Genomic DNA, 27745 nt, shown 5'->3' on the forward strand with positions numbered 1-27745 from the left:
AACGAATGAATGAATGATTTCAATACTGGGGAGTGGCTGGCCTCACCCAAGCTCTGAGAGACCCGGAGAAGCACGGTCAGTGGGTCAGTGTGCCCCAGCAGGTCCCAGCCTTTCCTCCCAGTTCACATTTCTGACCTCCCTGGGCCTTGTAGGGCAGCGCTGTGGGGCGGCCGGCAGGGGGAGCGCGAGGATGGCTGTGGTCGGGCTCTCCGGCTTCAGTTCGGGCTCCCTGCCTGCCCCACCGCCCCGGGTACCACGGCCACTCAGGCCTGACATCTGCTCTCTAGTTGATCTTGATGAACTCGGCTCCCCGCAGGACCATAGCAGGAACGCTACCTCGGAACAGGAACGTAGTCGCCAAGACTAAATTCCGCTGAGCAACCACGGAGCAAGTACGTGGTCTCAGCCGCAGTCCCCGGCCTCTACGGAGGCGCTGGGTGGGGCAGGGCTGCGGGGCGGGGCGGGGCCGGGCCGCGCCGCGGGGCAGCCAATAGCACTTAAGGGGGCGGAGTCGTAGAGGCATGCACTGCTTCCGGACTCTGCCGTCACAACAAGGCAGCCAATGGGAGAGCCAGGGAGGGGCGGTGCGGCCAATGGCGCGGGCCGGTTAGATTCAAAGGTGCCTATAAAGTGTCCTGCATTCCCGTGGTGGTCCGAGCCGTCTTGTGTCAGAGCGCCGCCATGGCTCTGCGGTCCGATGGCCTGGACGAACTGCCCGCAGCCTGCCTGTCGCCGTGCGGGCCGCCCAACCCGGCCGAGCTGTACAGCGAGGAGCGGCGCTTGGCGCTCGAGGAGCTGGTGGCGGGCGGCCCCGACGCTTTCGCGGCCTTCCTGCGACGCGAGCGCCTCGGCCGCTTCCTAAACCCCGACGAGGTGCGCGCCATCCTAGGCGCGGCCGAGCGGCCCGGCGAGGAGGGCGCGGCAGCGGGGGCCGAGGATTCCTTCGGCTCGTCGCACGACTGCTCCTCCGGTACCTACTTCCCCGAGCAGTCGGACCTGGAGCCGCCGCTGCTGGAGCTCGGCTGGCCCTCCTTCTATAAGGGCGCCTACCGCGGGGCCACGCGCGTCGAGGCGCACTTCCAGCCCCGCGGCACGGGCGCCCGCGGCCCCTATGGCTGCAAGGACGCGCTGCGCCAGCAGCTCCGCTCGGCGCGAGAGGTGAGTGCCGTGGCCCGGCTCCTCGGGTCACCTCGGTCCCCGGTCCGACGGGACACTCCCTTCAAAAACGGGAAACTGAGGTCTGCTAGGAGCGCGAGCCGGGTGGTCCCGGGGTCCCGACTCGCCCCACTCTGCGTGTATCCCCTCGGATCCCCGATCTCCTCCCTGGCCGCTCCTCGTGGCAGGGGAGAGTGGGAGGAGTCTCGGTCCCCAAGAAGGCGGATTGTGCCCAAGTTCCAACTCCTAACATTCACATTCCCTGGGAGGGTGATCAGAAGTCCTGCTAGTTGCAGCTTTCAGTTAAAACCAGTTGTCAGACTGGCTGTCAGCCAGCTCTAGATCCCGCTTTCAGGAGCTTCTTAGGAGATGCAATACCTAAGAAGCGCATAACCTAGGGGAAAATTCCTGAAAGTTGTCCCCAGAGACAACTGCGGGGCATTAGGAGTCTATCATTGCTAGTCACCTGCACGTGCCTTTTGTTGTAGAAAGCAGATACATACCAGAGTGGCAAAGTGACCCCCGACCCTTTTTCCTCCTGCAGGCCTGGAGGGGAAGTTGCTCCTTCAGTGAATGGGTGGGGAAGGGAGTTTGCGTTTCCATAAGCTGGAAAAAAAAATGCAGATACCCCTGCATTAAGTCATCTCTCTCTTCACAGTGGGTTTTGGTGCAGTTGTCTGACTCTTAGTGTGACAAGGTATTGGGGTGCAGTGGGAGGTTTTGTTTCTCTGCCAGCCGGGATGAGACTGCAGCAGGGTGCTGGGTACTAGGGGTCTGGGAGGAAGAATGCAGCCCAGAAGGTGGGAGGGGTGGGTAGGGTGTGGCAGCAGACTCATTCCTCCAGAGCCATGATCAAATGCCACCTCGCTTGCTGACTGGCAGTGCCCAGCTTCCTGGCTGTCTGCCTGTGCCAGAGACATGGCAGGTAAAGCCCCAGGCCATGGTAAGACTTGGTAGGGCTCCTACCTGAGTGTGTCTGACTGTGGTTATGATATCTGTGCATCAAGGCAGTTGAAGTAGCCAAGAAGGGACAAGCCCTGACTTACCAGTGTCCCTGCGCCGGGTGCTCTTTGCCTGATGGTGGGGTTGCAGTGGGTAGGGGGTACGGTAGGCTAGTGCCTTGCCTTTGTGGGCTCCAGCTAGGCTATTATCAGTCTTGCGGTGCTTTGGGTGTGCTGAGGGTCCTTTTGATGCAACAGACACTTGTGGGTTCAGCGGGAAGATTGAAAAGATGGAAAAAGACACCATTTTAGGATAGGTGTGCATTCCCAACGATCACGTCTAGGGGGAGAACTTGGGCACTTGGAACTTGAGAAAAGTAATGAACGGGTCTTCATGAAAGAGAGAAGAATTGCCCTATCCTCTTGCTTACATCCAATTTTTAGTGGTAGTGGAGGGGCACTGGAGCTAAGACCAGAGGGAAGACTGTCCATCAACTCATGCTGGTCTTAGAAGGGGCTCAAGGCTGATGCTCAGACACCGTTGTCTTGTAGGCATTCTGTAATGCATTCCTGGGTAGAACCTCCTGCCGTGCTCTGTGCCCTAGTCCAGCTTCACACTTATATGTTCAAGATTCTGTATTTGGAACCTGGGCAGTTTTAACTGAGAAAGGTGGTACGTTACCTTTAAATCTGATGAGTATTTTCAGTGTCTCTGCCATATGCCAGATTGCTTGCTTATTCAGAGCCTACTAGGTATTGGACACTGTGCTCCAGGGGCTGGGGCCACAGGTAAAGGATACGATCCTTGCTTGCACTTGAGAGTTGACGGTCTGCTGGCGGGAAGCAGTGAGGAAGTTGCTGCAGGCTGAAGAAAGCTTTAGGGGTGATGGTGACCTTGGAGCTGGGTCCAAGAGGATGGGTGGGGCTTGCCAGACCAGAGGATAGGGACCGGCCCAGAAGTGTGAAAACACCTGGCCTTTTGGGAGGCAGCCAGGTTCCTCACAGCTGGAGCAGAGAGTATGTGGGAGTTAATGGTAGGAGAGGAGGCTGAAGGGAAAGACTGACGCCAGACTGTCGAGGGCTTCGCACGCTACTGGAAGGAGCAGTGGGGAGCCATCGCAGGTTTAAAGGGAGGAGAGGAGCTGATCAGATTGGGGTTCCTGAGCAGTAAATGCTGGCCAGAGCAGGAAGGGGGATGGGTTAGAGATGGGCAAGACTGGAGTAGAGGTGGTAATAAGGAGGGGCTTAGGGATCTACACTTGAGAAGGGGGTCTGTGCTAAGGCAGTGCTGGGGCTCGGGCAGGGGAAGAATTTTAGGTAGAATTGACAGGACTTGGTCATTCGATGGACCGGAAGGGTAGTGAGAGAGAGGGCAGGAAAGTAGGCAAGGCCAAGGAGAAGGTATAGGAAGAATTGAGTTTTTTTAGCTTGGGTGAGTGGTGATGCCACGAAATTAGAATACAGGAGAAGAATGAGACTGAGGGTAGGGATGGGGAGGTGAGTGGGATTTGAGACACGCTAAACTTGAGGTCTCAGACACCATCTCTTTTATGTAAAAAAAAAAAAAACCCCAAACCCCAAAACAGAATCGTGCTTTCTCTGCCGGGCACTGTTCCGAGTAACCCTAAGGTAGGTGCGATTGTTAGCTCCATTCTGAGGCTGGTGAAATTGAGGCATAGAGAAGTTAAGTTGCCCTGAGGTCACACAGCCAGGGAATGACGGAGCCAGGACTCAAACCGAGGCACAGCATCTCTTAACCGCTATCAGCCACCACGCTCTGCCTTGTGCCATGTGGAGGCAAGGAGGCGTCACTGTCCCCAGGTGGACAGAAATCTGTGGAGGAGACAAGTGTTAGAGAGCTAATCTGGTGGCTGGTCCAGTGCGGCTGCTCCAGGTAGAGGTGTGGGTTGTGTACACAGGAGCGGCTGTGTCACTCCAAATACATCCTTTGAAGTCCAGTACCTGTGACGGCGAGGACTGTGGAGATGTAGGTCTCAGGCTGTCTCCGGATGAGATGAGAAGCCATTCTGCGTCTGTGTTCATATGGCGAAAGCGCTTGACGGTGTGATTGAGCACTTTTAAAGGGTCAGTTTCTGTGCTAAGCCCTTTACCTGGACTCTCTCAGTTAACCCTCCCCAACCTAAAAGGAGGCCACAATTAAGAAGAGACCAGGCACAGAGACGATAAGTAGCTTTCCCAAGATACAGTTAGTGTGGGACAGAGCTGGGCATGAGCCCGTCTGCCTGGCCCCTGAGCCCGGGCTCTCGACCACTCACCACTCCACAGGGCCCCCTGCCATGAGGGAGGGTTGGTGCTTTGGTAGTTTTCAGTAAGCTGGGTTTTTTTTAAGGGTTTCTTAAGATTTGAACTTTTAATTTCCATGTTGCGTATTGAAGAAAAAGGAAAATGACGATGACAGGACTAGATCTCCCCTTGGCAGGAAGGAGACTGGAGTAGTCAGGGTACAGGCACAAGAAGCCAGTCTCACTTGGTAAATGGTGGTGTCTGATGCTGGCTCTGCAGCCTCAACGGATGGTTCTGGGATGGGTCCTCATCCAGGACTCATGTTGCTTTTGAGTCGTTTAGGCTTGTAGGGCCTCTGGCACCGAATAGTGCTCAGTAGGTACAGCGGAGACCTCTCACGTGTACCTTTGATCATTCAGCAAGTGAGTTTGCCTGCCTGTCTGCTCAGCAAGGACTTGTCCCAGGGTAGGTGGGACCAGGGCTGTGAACCTGCCAGTTCTGCCGTTGGCTCAGTTTCTGCGCACCTTTCAAAGCATGGGTCTGCTACGTTGAGTGAGGTACAGCACCTAGAAACACACGATTTATGTACAGCGTGGCTTCTGAATGCAAGCTGACTCGGTGCTCAGTTGAGCTTCACCAAAGCTGGAGGAAGTACTGTTTTGGACTTCTTTTTTTTTTTTCCCCCTTTGGACTTCTTGAGAGCTGAGATGTCTGCTCTTAGGAGAATTTTGAACTACACAGGATTTCCCCCTTACACACATACTCTAGAATCTATCCCTGCACTACTGTATTTGTTGATGAGTCATTCATTTCTTTGTCTCTGTTGCCATGTGAATCAGCGTTGGGCTGGGCTCTGGCCCCCACAGATCGGCTGGGAGTGGAGACCTTGCCTGGAAGTGCTGTGTGCCCTTACTTGGTGATGTGCTGTTGCCGAGGCTCTTGGGATATTCCTAGCGTCTGGATGGGAGCTCACAGACAAAGCTCGCCCTGCTAGGAGGTCCTGCACTCTCCAGAGCCATCGCTCTTACCAGCCGCCCATTCCCTACGAGCTTTTGTTCCAAAGGGGCACTTTTGCTATGACCTCACCCTTGGGCATCCTTTTGACAACCTGAGCATTTGTAAAAAGCTGTCCTTGTGTTGACAAAGAGTCCTGCCTCCTAGGAGGAGTAACAGCTGAGGAATCTGTTGGAGGCCCCTGGTGTGCTCGTGGATGTATCCAAATTAAGGCCCTCCTGGCCTTGCACAGTCCTCCTCTGAGTTGCAATTGAACCTGTGCAGTGTGAGCAGTTCCTGTTCGGATCCCAGGGCAGGCTTTCTCAACCTCATCACTATTGACGTTTTGGACAGGATAACGCTCTTTGTTCTGAGGGGTTGTCCTGTGCATTGTAGGATGCTGAGTAGTATCCCTGGCCTCCACCCAGTGGATGCCAGAAGCACTGGCCCCCGCCAAAAAATGGTCATCACATTCAAAAATGTCTCCCCTGGGGAGGGGGTCAGGGGAAGAAGGAGTTACTGCTTCAGTGGTTAGAGTTTCAGTTGGGGGTGATAAAAAAGTTTTGGAAACAGATAGTGGTGAGGGCTGACGACATTGCAAATGTAATTAAGGCCACTGAATTGTATGCTTAGGAATTGTTAAGATGGAAATATTATATATGTTATATATTTTACAATTTTAAAAAGTGTCCCCAGACATTGCCAGATGTCCTCTGAGGGGCAAAATTGCCCTTGGTTGAGAACCACTGTCCTAGGAAATCTCACCGATGCGTGAGATGCTGCCCACTAGACTAAGTGTGGCTGCTTTTTATCCCTTCCTTTTGGTTCTATGTGTCAGGTTAAGGATTTCGGAGTCTTTCACCATTTCATTTCTTTCTTCTTTTTAATTGTGGTAAAATATATGTAACAAAATTTAGCACTTTTTTAAAGTGTACAGATCAGTGGATTAAGGACATTCACCATCACCACATGCAACCATCACCACCATCCAGGTCCAGAACTTGTTCATCTTCCCAAGAGGAACCTCTGTTCCCACTGAACAATAACTCCCCATTCCCTCCTCCTCTCAGCCCCCAGCAACCACTATTCTGTTTTCTGTCTGCCATTTCATTTCTTTATTCTTTTCACCTGGCATCCATTGGGCAGTAGAGAAGCTGCAGAATTATTCTCTGGTTCCTTTATGGATAAAGGATAAGTTCTCTCAGGAAGAAAAGTAGTAGGCCTACTGGCTTTTTTAAAGTCCGGATGCAAATGATAGAACCTCTGGAGGGGAATCTGGCAATATTCAGCAAAATTTCAGTTGTATTTACCCATTGACCTAGCAGTTCCATGCCTGTGTATCTGTCCGAAAGATACACTGGCGAAAAATATGAATAGGCCTATGCAGTTGGCTGTTTGTTGCAACACTGATTATAACAGCAAAAGGCCGGAAGGGCTCAAACATCCGTCAGTGGCAGATTGGTGAGTAAACGGATCCTTCTGCACAGTGCAGCGCCTAGCAGCTCTGAAAAGGGATGAGCACTAGCTCTGTTTCCTACGATTAAGTGGCTAGAACCGCAGTGACCAATGCAGCAGCCGTTGGCCACCTGTGGCTATTTAAATTTATGTGACTTAAAAGGAAATACAGGGCTTCCCTGGTGGCGCAGTGGTTGAGAGTCCGCCTGCCGATGCACGGGACACGGGTTCGTGAAGATCCCACATGCCGCGGAGCGGCTGGGCCCATGAGCCATGGCCGCTGATCCTGCGCGTCCGGAGCCTGTGCTCTGCAACGGGAGAGGCCACAACAGTGAGAGGCCCGCGTACCGCAAAAAAAAAAAAAAAAAAAAGGAAATACATTAAAAAACTCAGTTCCTCTATTGCACTAGTCATATATCGAGTATTTAATCACTGCTTATGGCCAGTGGCGGCCATGTTGGACAGTGCAGATACAGAACCTCCACCATCTAAGAAGTTTCTGCTGGGACAGCACTGGTCTAGAACAACGCGTATCATACACTGCCTTTTATCTACAGGGGGGGTATGAGCATATACATATACATATGTATACACACATACACACATACATGTACTCCGTTTAGTAACATAAATGAGTATGTGTACACATGCATACTTTTATTTATATTTTTAAAAAAATGGGAGAAACCCAAAACTAGTTGAAGTTATTATCTTTGTGGGGAGGGCAGAAGAGAAGGGACAAGGATGGAAGCTAGGTGTCTCTGGATGTAGCTTGTTTTGTCGATTGGACTTGGGAGCCAGGCAGATGTTTTACATAATTATAAAAAAAAATAACTCCCGATGATAAGCCCCTTCCCCCCACAAAACGTCTCTTGATGCTTTCCCCTCGCTTTGAAAAAGCCCAGCCCGCCTGTGTACTTCATGCTGGAATAGTGCAGAGGAAATGTTGCTGTATGTGGCTGGTCCCTGCACCCCTGGGGCCATTGAAAAATTGGTTTACCCACCCCTGCCTTCCCAGAGGGGCCTCAGGCCACTCTGCAGATAGAGGCTCCATCGGCAATTTAATCTGATACTTAAATTGCTAATTTTATAAGAGCCCATGAAACTTAGAGAAAACAACACGCACGAATGAATTTAGGTTTTGCTGTGGAAATTGACGTTCTTTTTGTCTTTAAACCCTGATGTTGATATCAAGATCATTATTGAAAGATTTTATTTTATTTAATTTTTAAAATAAATTTATTTACTTTTGGCTGCGTTGGGTCTTCGTTGCTGCACGCGGGCTTTCTCTGGTTGCGGTGAGTGGGGACTACTCTTGGCTGCGGTGTGCGGGCTTCTCATTGCGGTGGCTTCTCTTGTTGTGGAGCACGGGCTCTAGGCACCTGGGCTTCAGTAGTTGTGGCGCGTGGGGTCGGTAGTTGTGGTTCGCGGGCTCTAGAGAGCAGGCTCAGTAGTTGTGGTGCACGGGCTTAGTTGCTCCGTGGCATGTGGGATCTTCCCCCGACCAGGGCTGGAACCTGTGTCCCCTGCATTGGCAGGCGGATTCTTAACCACTGTGCTGCCAGGGAAGCCCCATTATTTAAAGATGTTAAAAGAAATTTCCAGGAGAAAATTTCTGTTCTGTTAAAAATCTGTAATACATGGGGTGAAAATATAGATCTTTTTTTTTTTTTTGGCAAGAAGGTCTCCAGAAGAGGCAGGAGCCCTGGGGACTTGAATGAAGTCGAGTCGGGTGTCACTCAGTCAGCGTGATCAATTCAGCAGGCAGGCTCTTGTTGACCACCAGATAGGCTGATGCATCTTTGCGCGTGTGTAGACCTTTGGTAGAATACCAAGCATCTCTCACATGTGTCCTTGCTTTATGACCATGGGTGGGAAGGGAGAGAAACTGAGGTGCAGTGAGAAGGGGTGAGTGACACAGACTTCCTGCTCCAGGCAGAGGAAGAGCTGGAATGAGAACAGGAATGACCGACCCTGAGTAGCCCCTCGAGGCTGCTCAAGTGCCTGCTCAGAGCCCTGCCCCGCCCATCGAGGGTGTGTGAATCAGATGATAGAGCTCGGAGGAGCTGTGTTTGAGGATGCCGAGCTCAGGTAGAATGACTTGGCCAGGGTCGGTGGCAGAATTAGGACTAAGACTATGACAGCTGCCATATAAGGGCTTTCTGTGGTGCCAGGAACTGTCAAGTGTTCTCTCTTGACCAAACCTACTGCAAACACTACAAGGTGGGTAGCATTATTTGCATGTTGTAGAAGCCAACAGAATGGAAGTAACTTGCTAGAGGGAACACGGTGATGAGAAGTGGAGGAGCCTGCATCCACGTCCAGGTCTAGCTCTGTAGCCTGTTCATGTAGCATCTGTGCCTCCCAAGGTTTCCTGATTTAGTCAGTTCGGAGTTAGTCAGCAAAACTGCCCGCAGAAAGAAGTGCGGGCTGTCCTAGGGCATTTCAAGGTGCTTGACGTTCGCTCTGCAAGTTGTTTTGTGTTCTTAGTGATCATCCTTTGTGATGGGCTCAATCTCATATACTTTATGGAATACTCTACTGATCCTTCCAGAATTTAGTCTAAGCTTTCAATCATTTGAAGATGGAACATTAGATTTGTTTGCAATAATGTTTAATCTAACACTTTTTTTTTCTTTTTTGGCCGCACCGTGCAGCATGTGGGATCTTAGTTCCCTGACCAGGGTTCGAACCTGTGCCCCCTGCATTGGAAGCATGGAGCCTTAGCCACTGTACTGCCAGGGAAGTCCCAATCTAACACTTTTTAATAGGTAGCTCTGGGGTCAGCTGGGCTGAAATTCCAGCTCCTGCGTTTGCCTAAGTGTGTCACCTTGAACAAGTCACCGAACCTCTGCACGCTTTATTTTTCTTATCAGTAAATTGGAGATAACAATTAACGGGGTTTTCAAATCTCAGGATACCTCTTTAGAGCTTCTGGCAAACAGAAAAGATTTCAGTTCTGTGTGAAAAGTAACATACACAGGGTCTGTGCAGAATACCCCGGGGACTGCTACCTGTAACCACGTGGATCACAGGGTCCCATGGTATAAATCATCGAGGGACGGTTAGGAGTGACTGAGGGAGGAAAGGCTTGAGGTTTTGTCACCGGCGATGATGACATGGGACTTGATGCAGGAGTGGCTGCTGTAGATGTGGCTGGAGAAGAGCAGGAACAGCATGGGGACTGGCAGCAGACCAACCATCCAGGCTCCGACAGCTGGGTGTTTCCTCTTTAGGTGTCATGTTAGGACCAACGTGTGCTGAGTTGCAGATGGGCTTTTGACCCTGGATCGGACACTCACAAGCCACCACTTGCAGAGCTTTCCACCTCTACGAGAGCGGGTAGGCTCTTTGTAGCATAGGCTGGGACAGGGCAATACCCACCGTGACCATGTGGGCACTTGATGAGCATGGGATGCCCGCCTGCCCATGTGTCTCTCCTTTGTCCATCCCGCAGTATGACTCAGGGAGTGGGAGTGATGACCGCTTTCAAGTCCCGGTGCTCTTCTAGGGCCCAGCAGCCTGCAGCATGGACGCCAACACCTAGGAGATGTGGCCAGCTCTGTAAAGCAGACACTCAGCTGGCTAGCAAATGAGCCCAGGTCATTGTTCAGTTCAGAGAAGAGTCTGTCCCTTCACAGACTTGAGAAGCCCCAGGTCTAGTTCAGCTGCGCCGGGCTTGGTTGCATGGGGGCGGGGGTGGGGTGGGGCTGAGGGCAGAGAGTAAGGGGGAGCAGGGATGGGGTCTGGAAGGAAGGCGGGCCTTCCTGTAAGGGGGAGCGGGGATGGGGTCTGGAAGGAAGGCGGGCCTTCCTGCTGACTGCTTCCACCCATAGGGCTGTTCTTCCTCCAGAAGTCTTTTAAAAGGTCCTGCTCTAGAAAGAGGAGGGGATGTTGGATGCAGGGGGAGTCAGAGGGATAAGCATCTCCATCTACCCTCTAAGTACCCCGTGGGCGTTCAAACCCAATTATTTTCAACACACAGGAAAGGTTGAAGCTTCAAAACCAAACAATGAAACTAACAGCAAATTAGATACTGACTCACTACCTAACAAAGGTGGTGTTTGCACAATTGTTTTGTTAAATGATAAATCAAAATTCAGTTTGGCAGGCGCCTTATGCTGTGGGCCCCGCTCCTGGGGCCCTGCTTCCAGCAACCCTCCAGCTCCTCGGCTGTGTCCCGGTGGCACCTGGGTGCACGTCCATCGGCCCCGTCGCGCTCACTTCCTGTCTCTCCTGAGGACGGGGACTGACCCCGGATTAATTTTCTCTCACTTTCTCTTATGAGCTCGATTCATTCTCACATGTGTGTATTCAGAACCCCTTTATGAGGTTTTACTGCCACCTCAAAATCAGTTTCAAAACCTCTCTCTCTCTCAAGATTGTTTCTGTTTCTGTTTCCTGTTTGTGTGGACCTGAATCAGCCTCCCTCCACCCCCATCTCTCCTCCCTCATCCCAGGGAGAACATTGCTTACCTTTCCCACGGGCCTCTTTCCCTTCTCTGTGACCCTCATGGCTTCCTGCCTGGCCCACCGTCGAAACCTCTATCACTGATTTTTATTCTTTCAGTCTTTAGTCCTCCTAAACATTTGCTGAACCTAAAAAGCTACCTAAGTGCCTACTGTGTTTCAGGTACCTAGGTATGTGGCCCTATGTTGCAGGAGCGGGGGCCACATCTCCATCCAACACTTCCAGCATCAGCTTCTTCTGTCCTGTTGGGTTCATCACCAAACTCATCACTCATCCCAAACCTCCTCCCCTCCACGGCCTGTATGATCCTGACACCTTGGTTGGCGTCCAAGGCCTTCCATGCTCCTGCACACTCACCTGTCTCTCAGTCACGTCCTGTCGCTCCCTCTCGTGCATACTCTGCGTTCCAGCCAGACTGGGACCTACCCCATCATTTCCTACATCTTCCTCTGTCATCATGTGGCTTCCTGCCGGATGCCCTCCCCTTTGCTTCTCCCCTGTCCAAATCGTCCTGACTTTTAATTCAACTCAAAGGCCATCTCCTCCAGGAATCCTCCTTTTCTCTCCTTTGGTAAACATTTGAGGGCCTGTGTTGGGTCTACGCCTGCAAGGGAGATGCTTTACTGTCTCCCCCTCCCCCAAAGCGTTCCCCTGATTTCCTTGCCTGTTATAGTAAGTATCATTTTCCTTCCCTGCAGCCTGTGTCCTCTCTTTGTGGGTAAGTCAGGTGCATGTCGAATCCTTTATAGCCATCTTTCTACCTAGCACAGGGTTCAGCCCACAGTAGACTCTGAGGTGCTGGCTGCATTTGAACACCTATTTCATGCCTGAGCGAAGCCCTTTCCATGCTTTGTCTCATTTCATCCTCACAACAGCCCTGTGATGTGGATGCTAGATGATATTATCTGTATCTCCAGAGGAGGAAACTGAGACTCAGAAAGATTAAGCAACTTGCCCAGAGTCACACAGCAGTAAGCCACAGAGCTGGGAACTGTGCCCACGCCTTTCTGCCTTTTAACCAATAAGTTGTTTGGCCTGAATTAGTGGGATAGATACATCTTCAAATAGGATGTATAGAAATGCATTGGAGGATATAAACTTTTGAAGATGCCACCAATTTAGAAGGAACACTTTTTATTTTCTAAATCATTGTCTCCAGTGGGGTTTAGCTGTACCCTTTGCCAAGAATAGCTCACAGCTGGGGCTTTGGCAACATTAGAGAAAGGGAACCAGAGAGATAAATTGTCTTTCCCAGACTCCCTCACAGCAATGACTTCCTGGGAGCTGGCATTTCTGGGTCCCTCCTCCTGGTGGACAAGACTCTGAGGTGTTAGAGATGGACAGTAAAATCGTCTCTTTGTCTCTGCACTTCTTTTTAAAAAAATAAATAATTTATTTATTTATTTTGGGGGGCTGCTTTGGGTCTTCGTTGCTGCACGCGGGATTTCTCTAATTGCGGCGAGCAGAGGCTACTCTTCTTTGCAGTGTGCGGGCTTCTCATTGCGGTGGCTTCTCTTGTGGAGCACGGGCTCTAGGTACGCAGACCTCAGTAGTTGTGGCATGTGGGCTCAGTAGTTGTGGAGCACAGGCTCCATAGTTGTGGCGCACGGGCCCAGGTGCTCCGCGGCATGTGGGATCTTCCCAGACCAGGGCTCGAACCCGTGTCCCCTGCACTGGCAGGCGGATTCTTAACCACTGCGCCACCAGGGAAGCCCCTCTGCACTTCTTTGATACCCAAATACTTAAGGGGTAATGACTCTCGGTTACTGGCCTGAGTCCTCTGGGCCCCCAGAGATGAATCAGTCCTGTTGAGGGGCCTCTGCTCTCACAGACCTGTAAGTCAGTCACCTTAACGTTCAGGAAAGGATTTAATGTGATTGGAAGAGACTCATGTTTTTACTGATGAGGTTACGAGGAGGGTGGTGCATTGCAGCTCCAGCCTGCAGAAGAGTTCCAAACCTTGGCTTCGGGGAGCGGTTTCCTAAGGTGACAGTCCTGGCTCTGACCTGATGCAGGGGCTTGTACGAGACCCGCATGTTTTGGTTCCCCCGCAGACCTGCCAGGAATTAGCTGACGGCCATGCTTTCAAACCTGCAGAGGGTGTGATTAGAGGCTTTGCTGCTGGAGCGGCCTCTCTTGAAGCAGGAAAGCCAGGAGCTGGGAGATGTTTCCCTGCGCTGAACTGTCTGGACGGCTTAAGCTCTGGACTGGTCAAGCGAATCAATGAACAGATACCAGAGGGATCTCTTGTATGGGCACTTGATGTGGCCTAGTCATTTAATGCTCACGACAAATCTATTTTGCAACGAAGGAAACAGGCTTTCGAAGCAGCTGTAATCTACGCAAGGCCACGTGGCTGAGGTGGCCCTTAACTGTACTGTGTGCTGAGTGGGGAAAATTGATTAGGAGGCACAAATGGAGCCGGGTCGTTGGGGAGCAGAAAGGACTGGTCCAAGCTGCAGGGCAGCATCCTTAGGACATATTTCCGTGCTCTTGTTGCGGGCTTGTGCTGCGGACAGATACCAGAGAACTTCAGATACCACCTTTTACAGAGGAGGGGCTGGCGCTCTGGGAGCCATTTGGTTAGATCCTGACAGGTGGAGGGAGCAGACGTCATGAAGAGGTGATGTGAAGCAACAGAGTCAGGAGGTGGGAGAATCGACTTGCCTGGCTCAGTCAGTTTCAAGCCATGAGTTGGTGGTGGATGAGGTGGCCCATTCTAGATTATAATAGAAAACCATATTATGATCCAAAACCAGACAATAAAATCAGACCTGGAGACTGGTATACCCAGAAGGGGGGCCTCAGAGAGACTCTTAAGTTTTTACATACCTGTTTTACAGACATGGGCAACAAGCCATGTGTCTAAAATGATGGTGGGTTAGCTGCAGAACCTAGATATCTTGCCGGTCTGAGCTGAGCTTGTGAGACGGGGGTTTTAGTAAAGGAAGAGAGTTGAATGGAACAAGTTCATAGGAGGTCAAAGTAGTGGATGAATCTATAGTTTTGAGAAATTTGCAGTGTGGAGGAGAGTGGCTGGGTCAAGTCCAGATTTGTAGCATACAGTGGCCTGAGCGTCTTTGGAGACAGACAAGAGTCCACGGTGAGAAGAAAACTGATACCGCAGAAGGAGAAGGAAGGAAGAGTATTGTAGGACAGGGATCCTTTCTCAGCTCTGAGATGGGGTCCAGAGTCTGGACAACGAGCTGTAAGGTGGTGTCCTTGTGGGTTGACCGCTGGCTCTTCTCTCTGCCCCACGCCCTAGGTGATTGCAGTGGTTATGGATGTTTTCACGGACATTGACATCTTCCGAGACCTGCAGGAAATCTGTCGGAAACAGGGAGTTGCTGTCTACATCCTTCTGGACCAGGCCCTGCTCTCTCAGTTTTTGGATATGTGCATGGATATGAAAGTTCATCCTGAAGAGGAAAAGGTTTGTGTTACACTCTTTCTAGTTTCACCACAATCAGCAAATAATGACTGAGCACCCGTGACCTCCCCGTTGGTGGTGGTCTCCCCGTTGTAAGGGAGGGACCTGAGGCCGTGAGAAAAGTCGTTTGCCTGAAGCCTCACAGGAAAGAAAGACAGAGTCAGGTTCAGACCTTGGCCTCTCCCTCACGTCACGATGCCTCTTAATGGGGAGCTTGTCTGTTGATGGCAAGATGCTGCCTTGGAAGCTGCTGCGTTTGACTGCAGCACTGGTAGGCTCCAATTTTAATTGTGAGGACCACCGTTTACGGAGTCCTGCTGTGTCCTTGGCACTGTCCTAGGCTCTTGACAATGTTACGCAACTTAAATCCTCACAGCAGCCCCATCAGGTGAGTGGCGTTATACCTGTGTTTCATATTAGGAAGTGGTGACACCAAGAGCCCAGTGTCTACAACTAGAAAGTAGTGGGATGGAGTTTCCCCATCTGTCGGCCTGCCTGCAGCCCCAGTGTTCTTAAGTCACTGTCACATGCTGCCTCTCGTTTCTCATTATTATAAAATTAGACTTTTTATGTCCTTTGCTCTGAGCATGAAAGTAATTTGAGCTTAAGTATTTAAATGTAAGGTTATGTAACTTAGCAAGCTTGTTCTCTTTAGTAGAAAGGCAAGAAAAATAGTCATTTATTACACCATTCACTTCTTAAAAATTAAGCAACTTAAGAGCTTCAGAACTTAATTCATCAACTTGGTTCATCACCTTAATTCATCAACTTAGTTTCTCACCTATGTGAGCACCTACTCTGAGCTACTCATTGTTCCAGGTACTGGAAACAAGGCGATGAGCAAAGTGAATGAAGAGGTTGGACTTTGGTTCTATAGGCTACCGCGCAGGGGACCTGAACTTACCGCCTTGTTATTATCAAGCAATTTGGTTTACACAATTTTGACTGTTTAACTTCTCTTGAGAGCTCTTGTTCGTTGTTCTCCCTCAAGAGGAAACAGGATTGGGTTTAATTAGGTAGCTACTAACTTGTCACTAGTGCTTAAAAGCAAATCCATGATGGAGGTAAGCCTTGGAGCTTGGAGACGGAATGAAACAGTCAGCCCTGTGACGTGACAGTCAATTTAAAAATGTGTCAGGTGGACCCAAGAGAAATGCAAGTCAGGCCTGGAAAGTGCATCGTCATCTAACCAGATGTTTAGTCCATACCTGCTCTGCCGCAGAGCCTGGTGAAGAAATTGAAGGTGTCGATGTTTAATTTCAAGGTGCTCTTGCTGTAATTGAGGCTGTGTGTGGGCAGCAGGAAGATCACAGAATAGCCCGGCCACGACTTTGATCGAGTGACTGGCTCTGATTCATCCACTCAGCAGAAATCTAGGAGTATTTGCTGACTCAGTTGCCTGCTGAGTTGGTTGCTGCCTTCGTGGGTGTCTGGATCCACTAGGAAGGGTCAAAAGGAGATCTGTCTTTTTGGCCTCACCCATGTTCATCATGTCTTAACTTCTTCGGGAAGCACCACTTTGCCATGGAGGCTTCTCTCACCAGGGCCTGTGTGTGCTGGTGAACCTGCCCCTCACCAGAAGAAGTGGGGGTGACTTCTTTTGCCCTGGTGCTGCGGCTGGTCCAGAATGTTGGGTGTCCTCCCTGCAGGAGCTTGGTCACACGTTTGTGTGCAGGCACTCAAAAGTGCTTTGATTGTAAATCAACTATACTCCAATGTAAACTAAAAATTAAAAAAAAAAAAAGTGCTTTGACCACAATCACAGAGGCCTACATAGCATTCAGGTAAGTTCCAAAGGGAAAGATGCACAAAACCACACTGAAATCTGCCCACAGTGATATTCTTTATGCTTGTTATTATATGTTGACCCTTTGAAGCTCTGCTCAGGGATCGCCCGGGAAGCCCTCCCCTGCCAGCTTCATGTGCACCTCTATGGAAGGTTCTAGGTTTTTTGTCTGTTTGTTTTAATTTTCATTTTGAAATAATTTTATTTACAAAGGAGTTAGAAAAATAATATAAGGCATCCCTGGATACTCTTTGCCCAAATTTTCTAAATGTTTACATCTTACAAACCTCAGTACAAATTTCAAAATCAGGAAATAAACTTGATATAGTACTATTATCTACTCTGTAGACATGATAAATTTCACTCATCATTCCATGAATGCTGGTTTTCTTATCCAGGATCCAATCTGGGACCATATCTTGCATTTAGTTGTCATTTCTCCTTAGCTTCCTCTCATCTGGAGCTGTTCCTCTCTTTCTTTGTCTTTTACAGTCTTGATGCTTTTGAAGAATACTAGCCAGTTTTCTGTAGAATTTGGGTTTATCTGATGTTTCCCCATGGTTAAATTCATATTACGCATTTTGGTAAGAATATCGCAGAAACAATGTTATGCTATGCCCTAATTTTTTTGTTTTGTCTTTTGTTTTTATTTTGAAGTAGCGATAGATTCACAGAAATTGCGAAGATAGTACATAGAGGTTTCCATGTATCCTTCACCCAGTTTCCCCCAATAGTTATACCTTATATAACTTACAGCACAATATCAGGACCTGGAAATTGACATGGGTACCATGTGTGTCTATTGTTTTGTGCCATTTTATCACATGTATACATATGTGTACCCACCACTGCCAACAGAATACAGAGCTATTCAATCACCACAAAGATCTCCCTCATGCTACATCTTTATAGTCACATCCACTCCCCTCTCCGTGCCCTCCCCTGCATCTTTCACCCCTGGCAACCACTAATTTGTTCCCCATCTCTGTAATTTTGTCATTTAGAGAATGTTATGTAAATGGAATTATACAGTGTGTGACCTTTTGAGGCTGGCTTTTTTTCACGCCCTTGAGATCTGTCCAAATTGTTGTGTCTATCAATAGATTGTTCCTTTTCATTGCTGAACTGTATCATATGGTATGGTTGAACCATAGTTTATTTAACCATTCGCCCGTTGAAGGACATTAGGGTAGTTTCCAGTTTTTTACTGTTATGAATAAAGTTGCTATGAATATTTGTGTACAGGTTTTTGTGTAGATGAAGGTTTTCACTTCTTTGGATGTTGTTATGTCTTGCTATAGTGTTTAATCATTACTTTTTTAAAAAATAAATTTATTTATCTATTTTTGGCCACACTAGGTCTTTGTTGCTGCGCATGGTCTTTCTCTAGTTGCAGAAAGCGAGGGCTGCTCTTTGTGGCGGTGTGTGGGCTTCTCACTGTGGTGGCTTCTCTTGTTGCGGAGCACCAGCTCTAGGTGTGCGGGCTTCAGTAGTTGTGGCACGGGGGCTCAGTAGTTGTGGCGCACGGGCTAAGTTGCTCCACAGCATGTGGGATCTTCCCAGACCAGGGACCGAACCCGTGTACCCTGCATTGACAGGCGGATTCTTAACCACTGTGCCACCAGGGGAGTCCTGGGCTATTATTTATTAGCAATGCTATTAAACTAAAGAGGAGGAGAAACATCAGCTTAGCTTCTTTAAACCTTTGTTAAAATGTTATCTGTCACTGGCATGTTTTCTTTGATGATTTTATCCCCCCACATTTTGTTTCAAAGTCATTTCTTGGATTCTATGGTTTAGTGTCTCCAAAAAGTGAATCTTCTAGAGCACGTGTCCACATGAACCGAAGGTCTCAAAAATAAGTATGCATGCATAAAAACGCATGCAAGAAGATGAACTAAATGTTAAGTAGCGTTGAGTCCTGAGAATCATCTGGCTTGCGTGCTGTGGGTGTTGTTACCGAATGGTGACCGTGAACCACTGACCTGCTAGTAAGCTTGTCTGTTTGGAAATTGTAAACTAAGGCTTCTTTTGTCATGTGCTCACTGGATCATTCGTTTCTTCTTCTCCCACTTCCCCCACCAATAGCTGATGACAGTTCGGACGATTACAGGAAATATTTACTATGCAAGGTCAGGAACTAAAATTGTTGGGAAGGTTCATGAAAAGTTCACACTGATTGATGGCATTCGTGTGGCTACAGGCTCCTACAGGTGAGTTTCTGACTCGTCCATGCTTATTAATCTAAACTTTTCAGAGGAAGTGTGCTATATAAAGGTAAAAGCTGCTTTTTCCTCTCAGTGTGAGCCTTTATGGGCAAGCCTTCTGCTATGTGTGCATCTGTGTGTGTGTGAGCTTGTTAATCAAAGCCTCCTCCTCTGGAAGGTGGTCGGGCTGGGATCCCCTCCCCTGCCTCGTGGTCCACAAACCTAAAGTACAGAGGCTGAAACTTGCCTGGAGACCCGATAGTGAGGGAGTCCTAGATTCAAGGCTCAGCCAGGACTGCAGTGGATGAATTGGGGGTTAACAGAGACAGGAACAGTCTCAACTCCTGTTCCTTGGGGCCTTTGACCCCCCACGTCCCTGCCCACTTTAAGGGAAGGGCAGTTGCAGGCATCAGCCTCAGTGCAGAGGGCACAGCTGAAGCAGCCCCCTTACTTTAATCCTTCACCTTGCTTCAAGCCTTGTGATTTGGTGCTTTAGTCTAGAAAGTACTGATCCATGCTTCTGGCTCCACCTTTGAAGTCTCACGTTGGCATGGCATCTGAGGGTAGAGAGCAGGGAAGTTGAATGGAGGGTGGAGACAAAGAGTGGTAAACACCAATCTCCAGAGGTTAAGATACACCGTTTTTTTTTTTTTTTTTTTTGCTGTATACGGGCCTCGCACTGTTGTGGCCTCTCCCGTTGCGGAGCACAGGTTGCAGAGCACAGGCTCTGGAGCGCAGGCTCAGCGGCCATGGCTCATGGGCCCAGCCGCTCCGCGGCATGTGGAATCTTCCCAGACCAGGGCACGAACCCGCGTCCCCTGCATCGGCAGGCGGACTCTCAACCACTGCGCCACCAGGGAAGCCCAAGATACACCATTTTTACTTAGGTCTCTCTGATGGTGGTGTGTCCTGCCACCTCTGTGTTAGACTCTTGATGTTATACGTGAAGTGTGTCTCTACAGTTTAAAAAAGAAAAACGGGGACTTCCCTGGCGGTCCAGTGGTTAAGACTCCGCAGTTCCCCTGCAGGGATCATGGGTTTGATCCCTGGTTGGGGAGCTAAGATCCTGCATGCTGTACAGCCCACCCCCGCCCCCCAAAAAAGAGGGATAGAAAAACGTATATATATATATATTTTTTGCGGTACGCGGGCCTCTCACTGTTGTGGCCTCTCCCGTTGCAGAGCACAGGCTCTGAACGCGCATGCTCAGCGGCCATGGCTCACGGGCCCAGCCGCTCCGCGGCATGTGGGATCCTCCCGGACCGGGGCACGAACCCGCGTCCCCTGCATCGGCAGGCGGACTCCCAACCACTGCGCCACCAGGGAAGCCCCAGAAAAACATATTTGTGAAGAAGCACGCATCCCTGAGTGATAACTATGTGTCAGCCCTGGGTAAAGGTGGGTGTGCAAAGGCATGTGCAGGATGAGGCCAGCAGATCAAGGAACTCTTGGTGTCTTTCTTTTCAAACAGTACTGTCATTGCTTGGAACAAAACTTGAACTCTTCTTGGAGACTTTCTTTCATAAGATGTTTGGAAATAACAGGAGGAAACTAGATTTTCACCCGAAGTAGGATTTATCTGTATTACCCAAACTTAGCTCCAAATGGTTTTTTGGCTGTTCTAAAAAAATATAAAATATAAAAATTACCCCCTACAAATGAAATATGCTACTATTGAGGACGAGGACGAGGATGGCTTCTGTTTGTTGAGGACATTGTAAAATCCTGGTGTTAGGTGTCCTGTTTACATGATTTCACTGAGGGTTTCTTTCTTTTCAGGCTCTGAAGGCAGCTCTCAAGGTGAATTTGCATTAGCCTAGGTTCTTGGTTGCAAGAGACAGAGTTGCTACTATGTTTTATGATTTCTTATGTAAAACACCCTACTCCTGATACGAATTTCTGTATCAGTGCGGTGACTTCAAGTGCAGAAAGCTAGCTCAAACTACTGTATGCAGAATGGAATTTACTGGCTCACATAACTTGAAAGTGTAGAAAGGGACCCTTTGTTTTCAGCTCGCCTTGACGTAGGGGCCATGCATTCATCAGAACACAGTCGCCTGGTTCTGCTTTTCTCTAGTTGATCTTTATTCTCTGTCAGGCTTTCCATTTGCAGGCAAAGATCCAGGCTTCCTCACGTGGCCTTCAGTAGCTGTTTCTCGAAGAGGGAGACTTTCTTTCTCTCTGCACTGGTATCTGTCTTGCAAAATTCCCTGGCTCTCGCTAGCTCACATGCCCACCCTGCATAGGTCCCCGCATCCCAGGGGATAGGATACTCTGGCCAGCCTGGCTCACCTGCCCACCCCTGTTGTGACTGGAGAGGGTGCATACATGAAGCTGTCTGCGCTGGGAGGGGGCAGGGTTCTGTTACCATGGGAAGGAGGAGGTACGCTGGACAGGCAGGGGCGCACGGCCACTTGTCAGCTCTAAACGTGCGTTGAGCAACAGTGTCATCATTAGAATGACAGTCCTGTCTCCCTTTGTGAAAAGGGCAGCATGGAGGAGGGACCGGGGCCCAGTCTAGGCTCTGCCACTAGCTTCCCCCTGTGTTGTCGCTAGGCACCTTCCTCGCTTCTCATGGTAAGGGCGCTGGCCTAAGTGCTTTAGGAGCCCTTTCTAGTTTTTAGCAACTCTGAGGCTGAGGAGTGTAAATTTTAGCCTGTTGGTTGAACAGTGGCCTTTTTACTCTTGTGTTAACGCATTCCTAGGTTATGTACTGTGTTAAGGCAACTTGCATTCACACTACATGGTAGGTGTGCTGTCACCAGAGTTGTGACTTATGTCTCAGGATATCTGGGCTTTATATTCAGGTTGACAATAAGTAAATGAAGATCGCTCATCCTTACCAGCTTCTGTTTGTTTGTTTTTAATCCTCAAGTTTTACATGGACGGATGGCAAATTAAACAGCAGCAACCTGGTCATTCTGTCCGGCCAAGTGGTTGAACATTTTGACCTGGAGTTCCGAATACTGTACGCACAGTCAAAGCCCATCAGCTCCAAACTCCTGTCCAGCTTCCGGATCAGCGGTAGGTTTGACCGTCTCATCAACCAGAAACCACTGTGCAAGGAGCTCACGCTGGGCAACCTGCTGCGGCTACGGCTGGCCAGGCTCTCGAGCAGCCCCAGGAAGGCCGAGCTGGGCTGTGAGGAGGGCCAGGCAGAGGCCGGGCGCGAGGACTCTGAGGCCTCCACCATCAGTGAGGAGGGCTGCTTCAGCAGCCGCAGAGACAGGCTGGAGGGCGGGAGGGCGACCGATGCCACCACTCAGACAGAGCCAGGAGAGGAGACGCCCGCCGTGAGCATGAGTGACGTGGGGACACAATCCAGCATGGCCACGGTGTGCACTGGCACCCAGACTGACATGGACGAGAATGTCCTCTCCTTTCTGGGAACCCAGGCTAAAGAGGGGTCAGCAGTATCAAAGACGTCTGTGTCGCGATCCTCCAGTTTGAGGTCTTCCGCCTCTCTGTCCTCCCAAGGCTCTGTGGCCAGCTCCATCGGCTCCCAGACTTCCCTCAGAGCCAATGACGTCGTCACACCTGGACACCCCAAGTACTGGAGCACCCCCCACTTGGATCTGTGCTCTAGGGACTCATTGAGAAAGTTGAATAAAGAGCGGCAGATTCACTTTGCCGGAATCAGGTCCCGGCTCAACCACGCGCTGGCCATGCTTTCAAGGAGAACGTTCCTTACTGAAAACTACCTCAGTTTTAATTCTGGAAGTTTTCCCAGATCATCAGCTAACTTGCTGGCTGTTAGAGAAATCACGCTTTATCCCTCCTCTCAGTGACCGCTCCACACGTTCAGGGCGCCTGGCTTCACCTGGGCTTGCAGTAGACATCGTCGGAGCATCCCACTTTATAGAATGTCTCCTGTCCTAACTGCCTTTCTTTCACCCTGATTTTCTTTGAATTCTGTAAACTGCATATTATTTTATGTGCTTTATTTTTATTTTGTTTTATCATGTATAAGCCAGGTCTTGGTTTTATGGTTTCAACACTATGGGTACAGTTTCTTGGCACGATTTTAATACTGATCTCTCTTCAAGAGAATGTTTCAGTGTTCTCAGGTAATTCAGATAAGAGATAAAATATGTGTTGCATTTTTCTAGGTTTGTATGCCCTATTTTTTTCGAGGTTTGGAACGCTAGTTTTCATGATCAAAATCCTGTTTAGGAAAAAACTCAAAACTCTGTTTCTTAAGTGTTTATCTCTTCTTTAGGATATCTGTGTTCTTAGCTTTAAACAGATGTAAACAACTTTTGTTTGGTGGTTGCTCGTGTCCGTGTTTTTGTTTTTTTCTTCTCTCTGGCACTTTTCTGTTTAACTATAGGAGTGTGTTACAAGCATGTGCACCTAATATCTATCAGTGCAGTTTTTGTTTGTTTTAAAATAGTCTTGGGGTGGAGGAGTAGATGATCCAAATTATAAAAGAGAAAATATCCGTTTAAAAGTTAGATGGGGGCTTCCCTGGCGGCGCAGTGGTTAGGAATCCGCCTGCCAGTGCAGGGGACGAGGGTTCGAGCCCTGGTCCGGGAAGATCCCACATCTAAGAGCAACTAAGCTCGTGCGCCACAACTACTGAGCCTGTGCTCTAGAGCCCGCGAGCCACAACTACTGAGCCCGTGAGCCACAACTACTGAAGCCCGAGCGCCTAGAGCCCGTGGTCCACAAGAGAAACCACGACAGTGAGAAGCCTGTGCACTGCAACGAAGAGTAGCCCCCTCTCACCGCAACTAAAGAAAGCCCGCGCACAGCAACGAAGACCCAACACAGCCATAAATTTAAAAAAAATAATAAAAATAATAAAAAAAGATGACAGAAAACAAGCGTCAGGGTCATACTTGCCTTAGCGATATGAATATTGATGTCACTAGCTCTATAGTTTGAATGAGGAAACTTGCCGGAAATCGCAGGTTTCTTCATGTGCTCTAGCTTGTCTTTTTCAAAGAAAAAGCTTGAGCTATTTAAACAAGGACCTTAGTTCTGTTCTTCTCTGCCAGAGGAGGTCTCAGTGTTCATTCCTGGATTCACCCTGATATTAACTGTAGTGGCCCCATGAGCCTAATTTCATCAGATGGGTGTATTGACAATGATTTAGCAATCTAATATCCTGGAGTAGGGGCGAAAGAGGGCACTGACAATTATCCCAGATTCCTAGTCCAGTGGCAGGCAATGCGACTGGTTTCTACACCCTGCTAATCAGGATTGGTATGCCTATGGAATCCTGTTTTTGTCTAGTCTCCTTTGTGTGTGCAGATGAAATGAAGAGAGTTAGGTGATGGCTTCCTCCTTCTGATTTGACTGGAGCAGAAGAGGTCTGTAATAGGGGAGGGTGTTGTCTGCCACACAGACACGTGCTAACGCATCCAGATCCTGAGCATGCCTGCGGGTTTCCACGTGTGCACCAGGATTCCCTTCCAGTCACCAGGTTATTTGCTGGGTTAGTGCCATAATTTGGACCGGGAAGCAGGCAGGACAACTGGTTCCTGTCTTGTTGTAAACAATTCTGGCCCAAGCCTCAAACAAACATTGTTATTTGAAACCGTTTACAGATTTAGATAATCTCCTATGTGCTATCGGTGACCCTCTCATCAATGCAGTGACTGGACAGCTGTTATTCTCTGTTTTCAGGTGAAGGAACTGAAGCTCAGATGAAGTAGCATATTCAAGGTCACATGATTGGTAAATGGTGACACAAGCATTTACCCACAGGTTTTCAGTTTCTGAGTTCAGTGCTCTGTGATGTGACTATTTCTCTACAGGGAATATGGAGGCATTAGAGGGCGTTCCTTTTTTTTTTTTTTTTCTAATTAAAAAACTTTTTTTGGCCATGCCACGTGGCTTGTAGGATCTTAGTTCCCTGACTAGGGATTGAACCTGCACCCTCGGCAGTGAGAGCATGGAGTTGTAACCACTGGACCGCCAGGAGATTCCCGGGTGTACCTTGAGAGATGGTAGTTAATGCAGTGGTGAACTGAAAGCATTAAAACTTAAGCTCATTAACAAATATAGGTACGTTTGAAATTTCCACTCAGTGTGTTCTGTGGAGCTTTTAATAGGCATTCATAAAAAAGTCTCTGCGTTCAGTATGGGAAATGGATCAAATAAATTTAAACAGGATTCTTTGTTGCAGGACTACTCAGACTTTGAAATGAGGTAATTATCATCATGGCTTTCTCAAGAGGAGGGCAGGTATATGGCCTATTACAAACTGACTTAAACTACAGAGCCCTCTTTTTGTGGAATAGGATGCAAAGCCATTATTTTCTGAAAGTGTTGCCAGTGGTTAGAAATAAGAAAAAGAGGTATATGGAATCCTAAGAAAATGGCCTGGTCTCTCAGAGTAAGCAAAGCTTTTCTGGCTCTTGAGTGTGGAAAGAATATCATTACAGGGTGGAATTTCTCAAGGTGAGATCTGAGGACCAGCTACATCAGAGTCAGCTGGGGTCCTTGTTTAAAATGTTGATTTATTGGCCCTACTTCCAGGGGAGGGGAGGGTGAGTATGGCAGACGGTTTGGTTCAAAAATATGTTATTGTCTTGCATGCGGAAATGTCTGCTCCTCATTCCTTTGGAAGCAGGAATACATCCATAACATGCTACGTTAAAAAAGGAGTTCTCAGGGCTGCCAATCTTACAGTAGAGGTTGAGTAGTAACACATTTCTCCTACATTAAAAAAAAAAAAAAATTTGTTGCTCCCCCCGGGAGAGAATTATATGTCCATATCTGTTTAATGTTAGACTTGGCCATTACAGACTTGGCTGTAAATATTTCAGTATATACGTCTGAAAGATTAAAAAACATAACCACAATACCTCCATCACACCTAAACAACTTTGATAAAAATTTCTCAATATCGTCAAATAGTCAGTGTTCAGACTCTGCTGTCTCATTATTTTCTCCCTGATGAGTTGTTTGAATTAGAGAGCCGTACAGTTTGCAGTTCAACCCAATCAGATGGCAGGGTCGACATGCTTGAAAAACTGAAGGAGTCAACTGAAAAGATGGCTACCCCACCTCTGTGGGCCTTTGGGTTGGGGAGTATCTGTTTTTTACTTATGGGACTTCAAGCAACTAACAAGAAAACCTAAGGTACAAGATCACATAAGTGAAAAGTTACGTGAAGGAAACCAGAGGGCGGGGATGAAAAAAAGAATCAGGAAGGAGGCTATCAGTGCATGCCACCATGACCGACACACTCACTTTGGGCAGGCCACACACTTTAAGCTTCTCAGTAGCCAAGGCAGAAAGAGAAAACTGGTCAGATCCACCATCCACAGTGTCCATAAGGCTAAAGTAACTCCAGGTACAGGAAGAACAATTCTAAGATCAGGTAAGAATTTTTCACAAGGATTCTCATAAAAATGATACTGTGAAGTGTTCAGATAATAAACACAATGACATGTTCTGGGGTGTGCCCAAACACCAGACCCCACAAGGGCAATTGTCTAAAGCTATAAAGGAGTTGAATGTATTCCGTGAGCATGGAATACATACCTTATGTTGCGTATGATCACAGAGGCATTGTTATTCTAGGTTCCCTGGTGCCACACGACCTGGAAATATACCGCAGTTTGCCTGGCAGAGGTCCAGTTTATGCCCGTGAACTCCCTGCTTTCATTCTCCGAAGCATCCCAATTTGAACAATAAAGCAAGCATACAGTCATCCTATCTAGGAAGCACCTGGCTGACCTTGCCCTCCCCAACTTGTCCAGTTCCATAGATGCGCAAAATTCCTCAGGCAACATCATAGAGACTCCCCTAGTATTTAGCTGAGTCTCTTCTAGTGGATTCTCCACACCTCTGTACCCAAATCCTTGGAGCTGAGTAAACACTTTTGCTTATGCTAATACTTGTGTGAACCCGCTCATTTGTAAGCAAGTGAACAAACCAGACAGGTTTACATGTTACAAGTTGCCGAGGGCTACACCTTAGATGCAGTGGAAAATCCCCGTGTAGTACAATTCAGGAAAGGCAATTCTGCAAAGAACTACCTCTTTTCAGGCTGGGGGATAGCTAGCACTCTCTGATCTGGCTTCATGGAGAAGACCCAAGGGCAGTTAGGATTTTTCTTAGGAAGCCAAGAGTTCTAGAGTTAAGAGTAAGTCCCCTACATACGAACGAGTTTCATTCCTAGAGCGCGTTCATAAGTCCAATTTGTAAGTCCAACAGAGTTAGCCTAGGTACCCAACTAACACAATCGGCTATATAGTACAATACTGTGATAGGTTTATAATATTTTTCACAGAAATAATACATTAAAAAAACCATTTTTAATCTTACAGTACAGTACCTTGAAAAGTACGGTAGTACGGTACAACAGCTGGCATATAGGGGCTGGGCTGGCACTGAGTGAACAGGCAAGAAGAGTTACTGACTGGAGGAGGGAGAGGAGGTGGGAGATGGTAGAGCTGAAGGATCGTCAGCAATAGGAGACAGAGGGCAAGCTGCAATTTCACTCACGCCTGACGCTGATGGCACACGTTGTTCCTTGCTGGATTCAGTTCTATTTACCCTCTTGAAAAAACGATCCAGTGATGTCTCGGTAGTAGCTCTTTTTTTCTTGTCACTGATGACACGGTAGCACTGTATTGCATTCTGAACGGCTGCTGCAGCCTTTGTGTACTGTTCTATGTTCAGGTCCTCTGCCTCAAAAACTAACAGTGCCTCCTCAAATAAAGAAAATTCCCTTGCCATTCCTGCGTCGTGAATCTCTTCGGTTCTTCAGTTACTTCTTCTTCTTCTTGTCTCTCTTCATCCTTTTCTCTGGGCCTCCAATTCCATCAGGTCTTCATTAGTAAGGTCCTCGGGTTGCACAGCAACAGTACTGTAAAGTACACCAAAGCACAACCACTTGTAGAGGATGCGTGCACTTGACAATGTATGCTAGACACGTGAACTAACTTAGATTGGATATGTGAACGCATGTTCGCATCTTTGAAAGTTTGCAACTTGAAGGTTCGCATGTAGGGGATTTACTGTACTTGAATACATGGATGGCTACCTATTATTTTTGCTTCATTCATTCGACCTCTGATAATCTCACTCTCAGAAATCCCTCTG

General features: G+C 48.5%; 1 protein-coding gene and 1 non-coding gene across 2 annotated transcripts; both read left to right on the plus strand.

Moving 5' to 3' along the window:
* The first annotated feature begins 600 nt into the window (after window positions 1–600).
* SACK1D (scaffolding CK1 anchoring protein D) lies at window positions 601–27378 on the plus strand. The gene is made up of 4 exons (XM_022592415.2): window positions 601–1158; window positions 14525–14692; window positions 18564–18688; window positions 21558–27378. Exons 1-4 carry the CDS (start codon window positions 682–684, stop codon window positions 22468–22470), a joined length of 1683 nt encoding a protein of 560 aa, XP_022448123.1. The 5' UTR covers window positions 601–681; the 3' UTR covers window positions 22471–27378.
* On the plus strand, window positions 25222–25356 carry LOC115803418 (small nucleolar RNA U109). The gene has a single exon (XR_004024151.1). It is a non-coding gene; the product is annotated as a small nucleolar RNA U109 (small nucleolar RNA).
* Window positions 27379–27745: the final 367 nt, after the last annotated feature.

The sequence above is a fragment of the Delphinapterus leucas genome, chromosome 15 (genome assembly GCF_059928025.1).
Source record: "Delphinapterus leucas isolate spDelLeu-1000000601 "Yukka" chromosome 15, BTC_Dleu_Yukka2, whole genome shotgun sequence".
Lineage (NCBI taxonomy): Eukaryota > Metazoa > Chordata > Mammalia > Artiodactyla > Monodontidae > Delphinapterus > Delphinapterus leucas.